Here is a 13,085-nt window from a genome sequence, read left to right as displayed (position 1 = left end):
TACAGCTTCAGCTCACCAGTACCATAGCATGCAACCAGTCCTTGACCACTCCCACTTCATATGGCACAGAACCTCAGTCTGTGCGAATGTCCACCTGGGTCATGAAATAGTTCTTGGCGTCGCCATTGTAACACCATACCCCCACCCCAGGGACTAGCACATGCGGAATTGTGGCCTTTCCAGGGTCATCAAGCTCTGAGAGTTCCATCATTTGGGCACCATTTCACAATCACCTGGCACTCCTGAGGTACCCCGTCAGGATGAGGAAAGCAATCCTGGAAGTGGAGGTGATAAAGATGCTGGAAGGTTACTATGCATTCCCTTTTTATTTTAAGATCTTCCATGACTGACTGCCTTTTTTTTTCCTAGACAAGACCACCCTTTTCAATGTACAGGTTTCTAGATGTACAATATATAAGGCCTTGACCACATTTGCCTTTGTAACCTCTATATAGTACATTATAGTGCACCCTAATAAATAATATATTAGACTTTACTACTGCCGTTTCTGCACTGAAGCACAATAATCAGCCTAATTAATAGTATATTGATATTAAAAACTGTCTCTATGATCGTTAAGAAGTGTCGTTTTCGAGAATAAAAGAAAATAACTCCTTACAATGCAATTGCTCTATGTAAATAAAGAGAACTTGGCAACATTACCGGGCAACATTAAGCACAGTATAGTGAACTATATTTTACTCTGGACAGCTGTGGCGCTTAAAAAAAAAAAAAATACTGGTAGGTCACTTTTCGTCAACTTCTCATTGCCCCACTTTGCTTGATTAACAGGTCTCTATAAGCAAAAATCAAGAGAACTGCCCATGAAGCTAGGCAGCGGGAAGTCAGATAGTTACTCAGCAGACACTTGACTCCTTATCCAGTTTACTATAAAATGAACCTAGTTGATAGTAATGAGCAAGATTGCCGATATTTCATGCTGCCCCTTTTTTGGACAGTGTGAATCTGCTGACAGTCTCTGTATAATCACATTTTCCTTATTGATTACTGAAATGTAATTTTTTTTGGGAGGGTAGCCTTATTGAAAATATTCATTCTTCACATTTGTTAACTTGCTTAGAAACTCATTTATGGATAAATACAGGGAAATAAAGGACCATATTACCATTAATCTTTTTAAATGGTCATAAACTTATAAATGCAAGTTGACTTCTGTTGTGAGTATATTATAAGTAACAATGTAACTTTTTATGTATCTGTGTATTGTAATACTTTGTGTTTATGGTAATATTGAAATAAGAAATTTGTCTTGTGTGTCTCGCAATAAACAAAATTTCTAAACTTTTACTTTTTATTGTTCATTTTATTAGACAAAAATGTTTAGTACATCCTGCATGACCAGTATGCAGAGTTTCAGGTCCAGAAAAACAGGTTACTTAAATAATTTATATGGCTATGTAGCTCTTTAAAAGGTATGCCAGTTGATCCCTTTTGTAACTCTAAAGTGCTGCTTCGGCAGGGAGAAATGTCATTTTGAAGTTATATCTGTAAGTGCATTGGGGCGTGATGATGCACTTTTAGTTTCTCAACATCAAGCTGTATTTCCTACCTAGCTACACCCTGCCCTGGCTGATCAACAGGTAGTTTGCCATGGTAAATGCTCACTGACCTGCTGCTATGTGGGAAATACAGCATGAGGCTGAGAAACTAGAAGTAAACCATTATGCCCCAATGCGCTTCTAGACAGAACTTCAAAATGTGATTTCTCATAGTAGGGCCAGTGCTGTTGGTCATAAAGGGACCGACTAGCTTATGTTTTAAAGGGCTGAGCAATTGTATCATTGGTTTGTGGGGTAAGAGTCTTTCTCTTAACATTTTTAGCAGTGTTTTGGTTGTTTGCAATATTTTATGGATTTATCTACTATATACAAGTATCCATCTTTTCCAGCAAACTGTTACATCACTAGTATAGAAAAATACATTTTAAATGTAAATATTGTTTTAGAATACTTTTTATTAAAAGTAAGGAATATTCAAAATTAACAATAGCTAATTCCTAGTAACTGCATGAACACACTAAATGAGAATACTCCATGTACAGTATATGCAGAAGAAATGGGTGCGTAAAACAAAAAATTATAGCAAGAAGTCCAATAAGGACCAAATAGATAAACCAGAATAAACACATATAAAAGTTGGTTCAAGTTCAGACATGTATAATCCTGAAAATAAAATTAGAATTTTATGAGCTCCGCTTTAGGATAAAAACTCTCAAGTCCAAGTATACTTATTCTCCTCCCACTTAGACTGTCTGCTACAGATTGTACTGAGCCTTGTGTGATCTCAACAGGGAGGATGGACACTGAGGCATTATAAATGAGGTTAGGTGTACGGAGATTAAGTTAAATTTTATAAAGTATTATACGTCTTGTGTGACATAAATGTTTAAAATATATACAGTATCCTTATCAGATCTCAAAAGTCTGAAATCTGGCAACATTTCCGCTTTAATGGATCGCAAAATTGAATCTATGGTATTGAAGTTTTTTAATATTTATCTTACTTAAATTAGCATAGAAACAGCAGTATTTTAGCATCGCTGTCCTATGTGGACACAGATTTTATTGCATATTGGATGCTTATTCCAGGTATGTGGCTAGAATTATAGAGCACTTTTTACTCTCTATATGTTTAGTGTTCTTTTGCCTTAAAATCACAAATTGTTTTTCTTCCAATTCTTGCTCTTTCCACCCTCCATTCTTCTTCACATCGCTCTAGCACACACATAATTATTTGGTTCATGTAAGATTTTATATAATACCTCATCAAGCTGATTATACTTACAGCCTAATGTTTAACGATAACTTAATAGTAACAACCATCAACTTTTTTTTATTATTATTATTGAATGTAATTGGAATGTTCTGTTTTCATATTAATGTTGTTAAAACCCAATAAAAATATTTAAAGTAAAATTTTCAAATTGCACCAGCGATATGTTTTGAATATTATACTATTCCTGGTAAAATCAGCAAGTGTAACTGATATTGTTGTTTTCTGTATTGTAGAATTCAAATATAAAAAAAATGGATGGCGAAATCTACAGATACTGCTGCAGCTTAAGTAAAAGTAAGAAAGTCAACCTTGTGGTCACCAACAGGTTTGTGTTCTGTTATCATTCTTAAATCAAATAGGATAGTCTTCCACTGCTTAGCATGGAGGGAGTAAGAACTGGTGAAAGCATACCGCTGGACAAAATGAAAACCTGTTTTCTTGACTCAATATGTTCAGTAATTTTTTTGTGCCCCAAACTTGTGCTACCCTCAGATAATGCACAACAAATGGATTGCTTTGTTAGCTCTTAAATACATTTTCATCAATTGCAGCTTTAACCCCTTCAAGACGCAGCCCTTTTTGCATTTTTGTTTTTCGCTCCCCTCCTTCCCAGAGCCATAACTTTTTTATTTTTCCGTCAATATTTCCATGTGAGGGCTGATTTTTTGCGGGACGAGTTGTACTTTTGAACGACACCGTTGGTTTTACCATGTCTTGTACTAGAAAATGGAAAAAAAATTCCAAGTGTGGTGAAATTGCAAAGAAAAGTGCAATCCCACACTTGATTTTTTTATGTAGGTTCACCAAATACTAAAACTGACCTGCCATTATGATTTTCCAGGTCATTACGAGTTCATAGACACCAAACATGTCTAGGTTATTTTTTATCTAAGTGGTGAAAAAAAAATTCCAACCTTTGCTAAAAAAAAAAAAAAAATGAAATTGCGCCATTTTCCGATACCCGTAGCCTTTCCATTTTTGGGGATCTCTGGTCGGGTGAGAGCTTATTTTTTGCGTGCCGAGCTGATGTTTTTAATGATATCACTTTGGTGCAGATACGTTCTTTTGATCGCCCGTTATTGCATTTTAATGCAATGTCGCGGCGACCAAAAAAAGTAATTCTGGTTTTTTGAATTTTTTCCTCACTACGCCGTTTAGCTATCAGGTTAATCCTTTTTTTTTATTGGTAGATCGGGCGATTCTGAACGCGGCGTTACCAAATATGTGTATGTTTGATTTTTCTTTTATTGTTTTATTTTGAATGGGGCGAAAGGGGGGTGATTTAAACTTTTATATTTTTTTTTATTTTTTTCATATTTTTTTTTCTTTAATTTTTAACTTTTGCCATGCTTCAATAGCCTCCATGGGAGGCTAGAAGCTGGCACAACTGGATCGGCTCTGCTACATAGGAGCGATCATCAGATCGCTCCTATGCCACTGAATTACAGACTTGCTATGAGCGCAGGCCACAGGGTGGCGCTCACAGCAAGTCTGCATCAACAACCATAGAGGTCTCAAGGAGACCTCAGTTTGTCATGTCGACGCTTCGCTGACCCCCGATCACATGACGGGGGTCGGCGATGCGCTCATTTCTGGCCCGATGGCTGGAAGCGGTAGTTAAATGCCGCTGTCAGCGTTTGACAGTGGCATTTAACTAGTTAATAGCGGCAGGTGGATCGCGATTCCACCTGCCGCTGTTGCGTGCACATGTCAGCTGTACAAAACAGCTGACATGTCACAACTTTGATGTGGGCTCAGCGCCGGAGCCCACATCAAAGGGGGAGACACGACATGCACCGTACTAGTACAGCGCATGTCGTGAAGGCCTCAAAGCACCATATAGAGATGATAGTAGAGTGCAGCCATTGCTAAACTGCATGCAAATACTAAAGATTTAGATTTTGTGGTAATAATTAGTGATGAGCGAATTTGTTTAGAATATGATCGCCAAATATAAATTCAACACGAATATGGCACATTCAGATTCGTGATTGAAAACGCAAGCAAATTTTTATAAAATCGGAAAAAATCGGTAACATTTGGTAAAGAGTGCGGGAAAATATTTGCGTTGCCACAAAAGTATTTTCAGTAGTTTAGCTACGACAATGGTGGTGTATCATGAATGTTTGGCATGTGTTTGATGAGGGGGAGGGGGTTTGCAGAGCTCAGCGTTCTTGTAAACAGTAATGTATTTATTTTTCCTAACATGTGAACATTGCGGCTAGCCAATCAGGACGCAGTGTAGGGATTTCACTCACTCAGGTGCGACGGCTGACACTTAGGAGGCAGGTTCCAACAAAAGTTCAAGGGTTTATTGCTTCATAAACCAGTTTAGCATAAACAGGAAAAACAAATAGCCTTAAACTCAGGCAAAAGAGAAAAACAACTGTCCGTTCCTTCAGGCTCCGTGCTGGAGCCTAACACACTGGAGGCTAGCAGCTCCACACATATCCCCCTGTGTTAAGGATCAGCCTGTCTTATATAAAGCTAACCACACCCAGTAACCCATCACATGATTAGCCATGTGGTCTGACATCACCACAGGTCCTGAACACACATATATACATGGTAATATACAATCAAGAAATACTCCGGGCTACATTACAGCAACAAGGCACTTATGTGGCACATACCTCCCATCGACTACACACCCTTTAGCCATGCTACATACCTCCCCCCTCTGCCTAAAGCCGTGGGGCTTGGCACTTTTTCCCACTAAACAAGGGATTCTTGATAGGGCATCCGCATTACCATGCAGCTTTCCGGCCCTATGTTCCACATGGAAACTGAAGTCCTGCAGGGCTAAGAACCAACGGGTGACCCTAGCATTTCTACCCCTTGTTTCCCTCATCCATTTTAGTGGGGCATGGTCAGATATCAGTCTGAATTTACGACCCAGCAGATAGTACCGTAACGTATCCACCGCCCACTTTATGGCCAAGCACTCCTTCTCAACGACTGAGTAGTTCTTTTCAGACGAGGACAACTTCCTACTCAGATAGAGGACAGGATGCTCCTCCCCATGTAGCTCTTGGGAAAGGACTGCTCCCACCCCGACATCTGAGGCATCTGTCTGAAGAATAAACTCTTTTTTGAAGTTTGGGGCCATCAGAACGGGTTGCTTACACAAAGCCTCTTTCATTTCTTGGAAGGCTGACTCTGTTTCTTCGGACCACTTAACCATTACTGATTTTGTCCCTTTTAGCAGGTCAGTCAGAGGCGCAGCCATCGTGGCGAAGTTTGGGATGAACCTCCTGTAATATCCCACGATTCCCAGGAAGGCTTTAACTTGCTTCTTGGAAACTGGTTTTGGCCATGTTTGAATTGCCTCCACTTTACTGATTTGGGGTTTTATTTCTCCACGACCCACTATGTATCCAAGGTACTTAGCTTCTTCTTTACCCAAGGCACACTTCCTCGGGCTTATTGTAAATCCGGCCTCTCTTATAGCATCAAACACCGCTTGGACCTTTTCCAGATGACTCTCCCAGTCCGGGCTAAAGATGACGATATCATCCAGGTACGCAGCAGCGTATGCCTTATGGGGGTCAAGGATTCTATCCATAGCCCTCTGGAAGGTCGCCGGAGCTCCCTGTAGGCCAAACGGCATCCGGACATACTGGAAACATCCATCTGGTGTAGAAAACGCCGTCTTCTCCTTGGCTTCCTGTGCCATGGGGATCTGCCAATACCCCTTCGTGAAATCCAAGGTGGTTATGTACCTGGCGGGCCCAAGCCTTTCGATGAGCTCATCAACGCGGGGCATGGGATAAGCGTCAAACTTGGAGACCTCATTCAACTTCTGATAGTTGTTGCAAAACCTCCACTCCATCAGGTTTTGGGACCAGGACAATTGGGCTCGACCAACCGCTCTTGGATTCCTCAATGACTCCAAGCTTCAACATACGCTCCACTTCCTTGGAGATAACTTCTCGACGAGCCTCAGGAATACGATAGGGCTTCACGTTCACCCGCACATGTGGCTCTGTTAGGACCTCGTGCGCTATGACCTTCATCTGTCCTGGCAACTCTGAAAACAGGTCCCTGTTTTTCTGGAGTAACTCCCGGCACTGTTGTTTCTGGGTCTTCGATAGCGTCTCTGCTATAGTAACCGCTCCAACCTCACCTTCTGGGTTGCTTAACAACGATGGAGTTACTGTCGGCTCTCTATCTTGCCACGGCTTGATGAGGTTGACATGGTACACTTGGAATGGTTTCCGTCTTCCTGGTTGGTGAATTTTATAATTTACTTCACCAAGTTTCTCGACAACCTCATATGGCCCTTGCCATTTGGCCAAGAACTTGCTTTCCACCGTCGGAACTAACACAAGAACTCGGTCTCCCGGATTGAACTGCCTCACTCTTGCAGACCGGTTGTAGATTCTGGCCTGAGCTTCTTGTGCCTGGAGGAGGTGTTCTTTCACGATAGGCATCACCTTTGCAATCCTCTGCTGCATCAGGGCCACATGCTCAATAACGCTTCTGTGGGGCGTGGCTTCAGCTTCCCAGGCTTCCTTGGCTACATCCAGGAGTCCTCGCGGATGTCGGCCATATAGAAGCTCAAACGGTGAGAACCCTGTGGAGGCCTGTGGAACTTCACGAATGGAAAACATCAGATAGGGTAAGAGACAATCCCAGTCTCTACCGTCTTTCTCTATAGCTTTTCTCAGCATGCTCTTCAATGTCTTGTTAAATCTCTCAACAAGACCATCTGACTGGGGATGGTACACCGAGGTCCTCAACTGGGAGATTTTCAGGGCTTTGCATAACTCCCTCATCACCTTGCTCATGAAAGGTGTGCCCTGGTCAGTCAGGATCTCCTTCGGCAGACCTGTCCGGGAAAAGACATGGACCAACTCGCGGGCTATACTCTTCGAGGAAGAATTTCTCAAGGGAATTGCCTCAGGATAGCGTGTGGCATAGTCCAGGATGACTAATATATACTGATGGCCCCGGGCTGATTTAACTAAGGGACCAACCAAGTCCATGGCAATTCTCTCGAACGGTACCTCAATAATGGGCAGTGGCACAAGGGGGTTCCGGAAATGAGGAGTGGGAGCAGTTAGCTGACAAGTAGGGCAGGACCTGCAATAGTTCACTATTTCTCGGTGACACCCAGGCCAATAGAATCTCTGCACAACCCGTTCCTGCGTTTTTTCCACCCCTAGGTGTCCACCCAAGATGTGTGAATGGGCCATGTCCAACACCTTCCGTCTATATGAACCCGGCACTACCAACTGCTCTACCAACTCCTTCCTTATTTTCGTGACCCGGTACAACAACTCCCCACTCATCAGAAAATGGGGAAACCTTGTGTCTGCCCCCGGCTCCTGTACCACCCCATCAATAACTGTGACATTATTAAAGGCTTCCCTCAGAGTGGGATCCCTATGTTGGGCAGTCCCAAAATTTTCACCGGTTACCTCTAACTCCATAGTGTCAGATGCAGGGGACACTTCCTCCTCATCCCCAACCAGCACACAAAAAGGAAACCTGTCTGTCTCTGGGTGTGGTGACACCCTTCCAGGGTTCACTGGTTCCCTACTCTTGCTAGGGAGCTCAGAACCTTTTCCCCACAAATCCCAAAACAGACAGAAATCCCGGCCAATAATTATAGGGTGCAACAAGTCCTGCACGACGCCGACTATGTGGGACTCAGTGCCACATGCTGTTTCAATGTCCACCCTGGCCAAAGGGTAGTCCTTGGCATCACCATGTATGCACCGCACGCCGACCTTCTTTCCCGGGAGCAGGTGGAGAGGGAAAGTGGCCCTCACCAGGGTCACTAAGCTCCCTGAGTCTAACAGCGCCGTTGCTGCTCGACCGTTCACCTTTACGGGACACGCTTGAGGTCCCTCATTGGGTGGAGAGTTCACACTGCAGGCAGGATACGCATAGTATGAACAACGGCGTCCCATGCTGCAGTCCATCTGCTCAGTGGTCTGGGAACAACGGGCAGCTATATGTCCTGGCCCGTGGCACTTCCAGCAAATAATATCACCCGTAGGGACCTTGGGCACCACCTCCCCCGCCCTTTGTGACCTTGGACGCGCCACCCCTTTTTGGGACTCAGCAGCTTTCTGGGACCCCCAGTACGGCACGGGCTGCCTCCCAAAGGAGCCTTCCATCCCTTGGTATCTCTCGACCAGTCCGATCAGTTCGTCGGCATTCTGGGGATCACCCTGGGCAACCCAAGTCTGTATGGACCTCGGGAGGGAATGCACAAACCGATCCATCATTACCCGTTCCACCATCTGTGCAGGTGTACATGACTCTGGCTGCAGCCATTTCTGGACCAGGTGCAACAGATCAAACATTTGAGAGCGAGGCGGTTTGTCCCGGTGATAGGCCCAGCTGTGAACTCGCTGTGCCCTGACAGTCAGTGTCACCCCCAAACGTGCGAGAATCTCGACTTTCAACTTGTGATACTCTTTGGCATCCTGCAAGGTCAAATCATAGTACGCCTTCTGGGGTTCTCCCGTCAGGTATGGGGCCAGTACCTCTGCCCACTGCTCTGGCGGGAGTTTTTCCCTCTCAGCGACCCTCTCAAACACCGTCAGGAAGGCCTCAACATCATCCCCGGGGGTCATTTTCTGCAATGCGCGTCTTACCGTCTTCCGGACGTGGGTGTCATCAGCCAAACCTGGGGTTGGGGCACTCGACTTGCCCTGGATGGCGGTTGCCAGAAGCTGCATCTGCTACCGTTGCTCCTGCTGGCTCTGTTGTATCTGCTGCTGGCTCTGTTGTATCTGCTGCATCAACAGCCTGTTGGTCTCTTGCTGCCGTTGCTCCTGCTGGCTCTGCGACTGGACCAAGTGTTTCAGCAGTTCCTCCATTTTCCCCGGCTGGCTTACAACAGACTTGACCCAGGACATTCAATAACAGACTTTTCGTCTCCGCTGGGAACGCTGCCCGCATTCTCCACCAATTGTAGGGATTTCACTCACTCAGGTGCGACGGCTGACACTTAGGAGGCAGGTTCCAACAAAAGTTCAAGGGTTTATTGCTTCATAAACCAGTTTAGCATAAACAGGAAAAACAAATAGCCTTAATCTAAGGCAAAAGAGAAAAACAACTGTCCGTTCCTTCAGGCTCCGTGCTGGAGCCTAACACACTGGAGGCTAGCAGCTCCACACATATCCCCCTGTGTTAAGGATCAGCCTGTCTTATATAAAGCTAACCACACCCAGTAACCCATCACATGATTAGCCATGTGGCCTGACATCACCACAGGTCCTGAACACACATATATACATGGTAATATACAATCAAGAAATACTCGGCTACATTACAGCAACAAGGCACTTATGTGGCACATACCTCCCATCGACTACACACCCTTTAGCCATGCTACACAGGAAACATCCACAATGTCCTGACAAAACGGCTTGTGTCCTTGGTGCTGAAATCACATGTCCCTCTCCATATAAAGAGCAGACATTTTTTTTTTAACACTGTAACAGCGCAGAGAGGCTGCTCCTGATGCTGGCACTGTTAGCAGCAAGATTTTAGCTAGTTAGCTAGGCGGTTGTATATCAGTCAGATAGTGTAGCTAGCTAGTTAGTGTCCAGTGTGGCTGTTAAATTTACCTTCCAGCTGTTTTTTTGCCATTACTGAGGTTCACAGACAAAGCCAGCAGGGCATATGTCCTACAAGTGTGTTGTGCACTGCTTCCATTGTTCTCCATGCATGAGTATAGCGTTCTAAATAATATTTTTTTCACTAGCTAAATGTGAAACAGCCTACTAAGCCTACTAAGGTATCCCACCTTGTCATTTAGTGCTGTGGTGATATGAACCTGTCTGCTGACCTACCACGCATAAAAAAATAACTTTTTTTTCTGTTGCTGAATGTGATACAGCCCACCATATAATAATAATCTTTATTTTTATATAGCTCTAACCTATTCCGCAGCGCTTTACAGTTTGCACACATTATCATAGCTGTCACAGATGGGGCTCAGAATCTAAATTCCCTATCAGTATGTCTTTGAAATGTGGGAGGAAACCGGAGTACCCAGAGGAAACCCACGCAAACATGCGGAGAACATACAAACTCCTTGCATATGTTGTCCTTGATGGAATTTGAACCCAGGACTCCAGCGCTGCAAGGCTGCAGTGCTATCCACTGATCCACCTTGCTGCCCATGTTATAATCATAATTATATGTTATCATAATTTAAAAAAATAATAATAATCTTTAATCTGAATTATATAATCAAGTAAAAGATTTATGGCAAAAGAGCCTAAAAATAGGTCCAGAAAGGCACAATAATGCTTGAAGTCCTTCAAAATACATAAGTTTTAGAGTTTCTTAGGGAAGGCATTGCTTCGCTCACATTCTGATCAAGTCAGCGTAACGAGTATTCTTTGAGCAAAGACCTTCACGCCATCTTCTCTGGATGAAAAGAGATATCCTTCATTTGTTATGATAGGCAATGTAAACTATAGCGATTAATGATGCTATTACAACCAAGTGCACGAAGAAGTGACTATCTAAATCAGGGTCTGAACCATCGTTGGGTTTTATCTCGTTGTGATTCGAATTTTCTTAATAATCTATGTCTGCGGGATCTTGATTATTCTTGCCTGGTATAATTTACCTCATCGCTTTCCAAACCCCAATTACCCTTATCTGTTCCCTCATAGTCCGTGTCTACATACTCCTCGTCCTCTGATTCATTGGCAGATGGCAGGGTGGTAATGACATTGTTTTTGCTGTCAACTATTAAGTTTTCTTCTATGGACGTGCTTTCAGTTGGATCCACTTCAGCAGTTGCTTTAAGTTTAAGAAGCTTAGTGACGAGGGCAGAAGTAACAGAGCCCTTGCCCACAGCCTGTCGTGCTGTTCTCTGCCGATGGTGCTGCACTCTGTGCGAATGTCGGTGAAACCTTCTGACCAGGAGTCGTTTTAGTGGCAATAGTCTTAGCACCCTTAGAAGCAGCAGCAACAGTAGTGGTGGCATTAATGGCTTGATTTTTACTGTCATTTTTAGGTAAGTCAAACTTGTAATGTTAATGGAGGCACTGCTGCTAGATGTGTCGCTCAATGTGCTCAGAGAGTGTGTGTTGTCGTTTTACGGGCTTCCTTTTCTTCGGTGTCCGCAGTGACTGAACCGTCGGCAAGCAGGAGCGCTAAGACAAGCAGCAGCCATGAGCTCCCGAGACTCCGCGATGTCTTACTGGTGGCCATGATGAATGAGGAAGGGCTGTGTTGGAAGATACCAGGATGTATAACATCACCGACCGCAGCCTCTCTATGTGTAAAGCCATATGCCACGTTGTCATTTTGTGGCGATGATATGAACCTGTCTGCAGACCTAACGTGCATTAAAAAAAATTATAATTTTTTTCTGTTGCAAAATGTGATACAGCCCGCCCTTATCACACATTGTGATTTTATGGCGGTGATATGAAGCAGTCTGCAGACCTCACGCATATTAAAATATTTTTTTTCTGTCGATAAACGTGGTACAGCCCGCTATATCCAACCTTTTCATTTAGTGGTGTTGAAATTGTTCTGTGTGCAGAGCTGTTGTACATAAAAATTATTTCATTTTTTTTTTTACAAATGTGATTACGCATCCGAGGTCTGAGTTTGAAATTGTTTTTAGCCTATCTTCTAGATTATGTGCAACTTTGTCATCCAATTTCTCATGGGCATCTTTTATGCCTAGCTTGAGACGATCATCTGTTACACCTATCTTCGGACGAGCATCAAACGCTCTCTGGTAATTGGTGTTTGGGTAAATGAGTAATCGTTCCTGGATCTCATGCCTCCAATAGCCACCCTGTTAATGATCCTGTTGTCCAATCCCATTTACGCTGTCGTCATGGCCCTTTTCCGGATCAGTTCATGTAACGACACGTCGGCCATATTTGCCTGCATCTTACCAGCAGCAACTGTAGGAAAGAGGGCATTCCAATACCATGGACAATCTTCTAGATTATACAGGTCTCATCCTCACTAAAAATATATATTTTTTACGTTAATAACGTGATTCAGAAGGGGAGATCTCAGTTTGAAATTATTTTGAGCATCTAGTCTAAGTTATACAGGCCTCATCAACAGACCCCCAAAAAATTATTGTTACTATTGTAATACAGTAGGGGACATCTCACGTACAAATTGTGTGGAACATGTAGTCAATATCATACAGGCCTCATCAACAACAAAAAAATCTGTTAATGTCATACAGTAGGGGGACATCTAATTTTGAATTTTTTTTGAGCAAATCTTCTTTTCTTATACAAGCCTCATCCACACTGAAACAAGTAACGTGATTCATC

General features: G+C 43.4%; 2 protein-coding genes across 3 annotated transcripts in view; one reads left to right on the top strand and one right to left on the bottom strand.

Moving 5' to 3' along the window:
- Nucleotides 1-13,085, top strand: part of VPS13C (vacuolar protein sorting 13 homolog C) — a 391,739-nt gene that overhangs the window by 356,343 nt on the left and 22,311 nt on the right. For both annotated transcript variants that reach the window (XM_077264165.1, XM_077264166.1), the window contains one exon: nucleotides 3,030-3,121. In XM_077264165.1, the coding sequence (XP_077120280.1) occupies nucleotides 3,030-3,121 (92 nt within the window). The remainder of the gene's footprint in view (nucleotides 1-3,029; nucleotides 3,122-13,085) is intronic.
- C5H5orf15 (chromosome 5 C5orf15 homolog) lies at nucleotides 10,966-12,257 on the bottom strand. Its single transcript, XM_077260989.1, is given in 6 exon segments — nucleotides 10,966-11,148; nucleotides 11,151-11,384; nucleotides 11,425-11,664; nucleotides 11,696-11,797; nucleotides 11,800-11,865; nucleotides 11,868-12,257. Coding segments are annotated over 6 exon segments (966 nt in total). The 5' UTR covers nucleotides 12,127-12,257; the 3' UTR covers nucleotides 10,966-11,083.

Source organism: Ranitomeya variabilis, chromosome 5 (genome assembly GCF_051348905.1).
Source record: "Ranitomeya variabilis isolate aRanVar5 chromosome 5, aRanVar5.hap1, whole genome shotgun sequence".
Taxonomy (NCBI): Eukaryota; Metazoa; Chordata; class Amphibia; order Anura; family Dendrobatidae; genus Ranitomeya; species Ranitomeya variabilis.
This window is presented reverse-complemented; position numbering and strand designations above follow the sequence as displayed.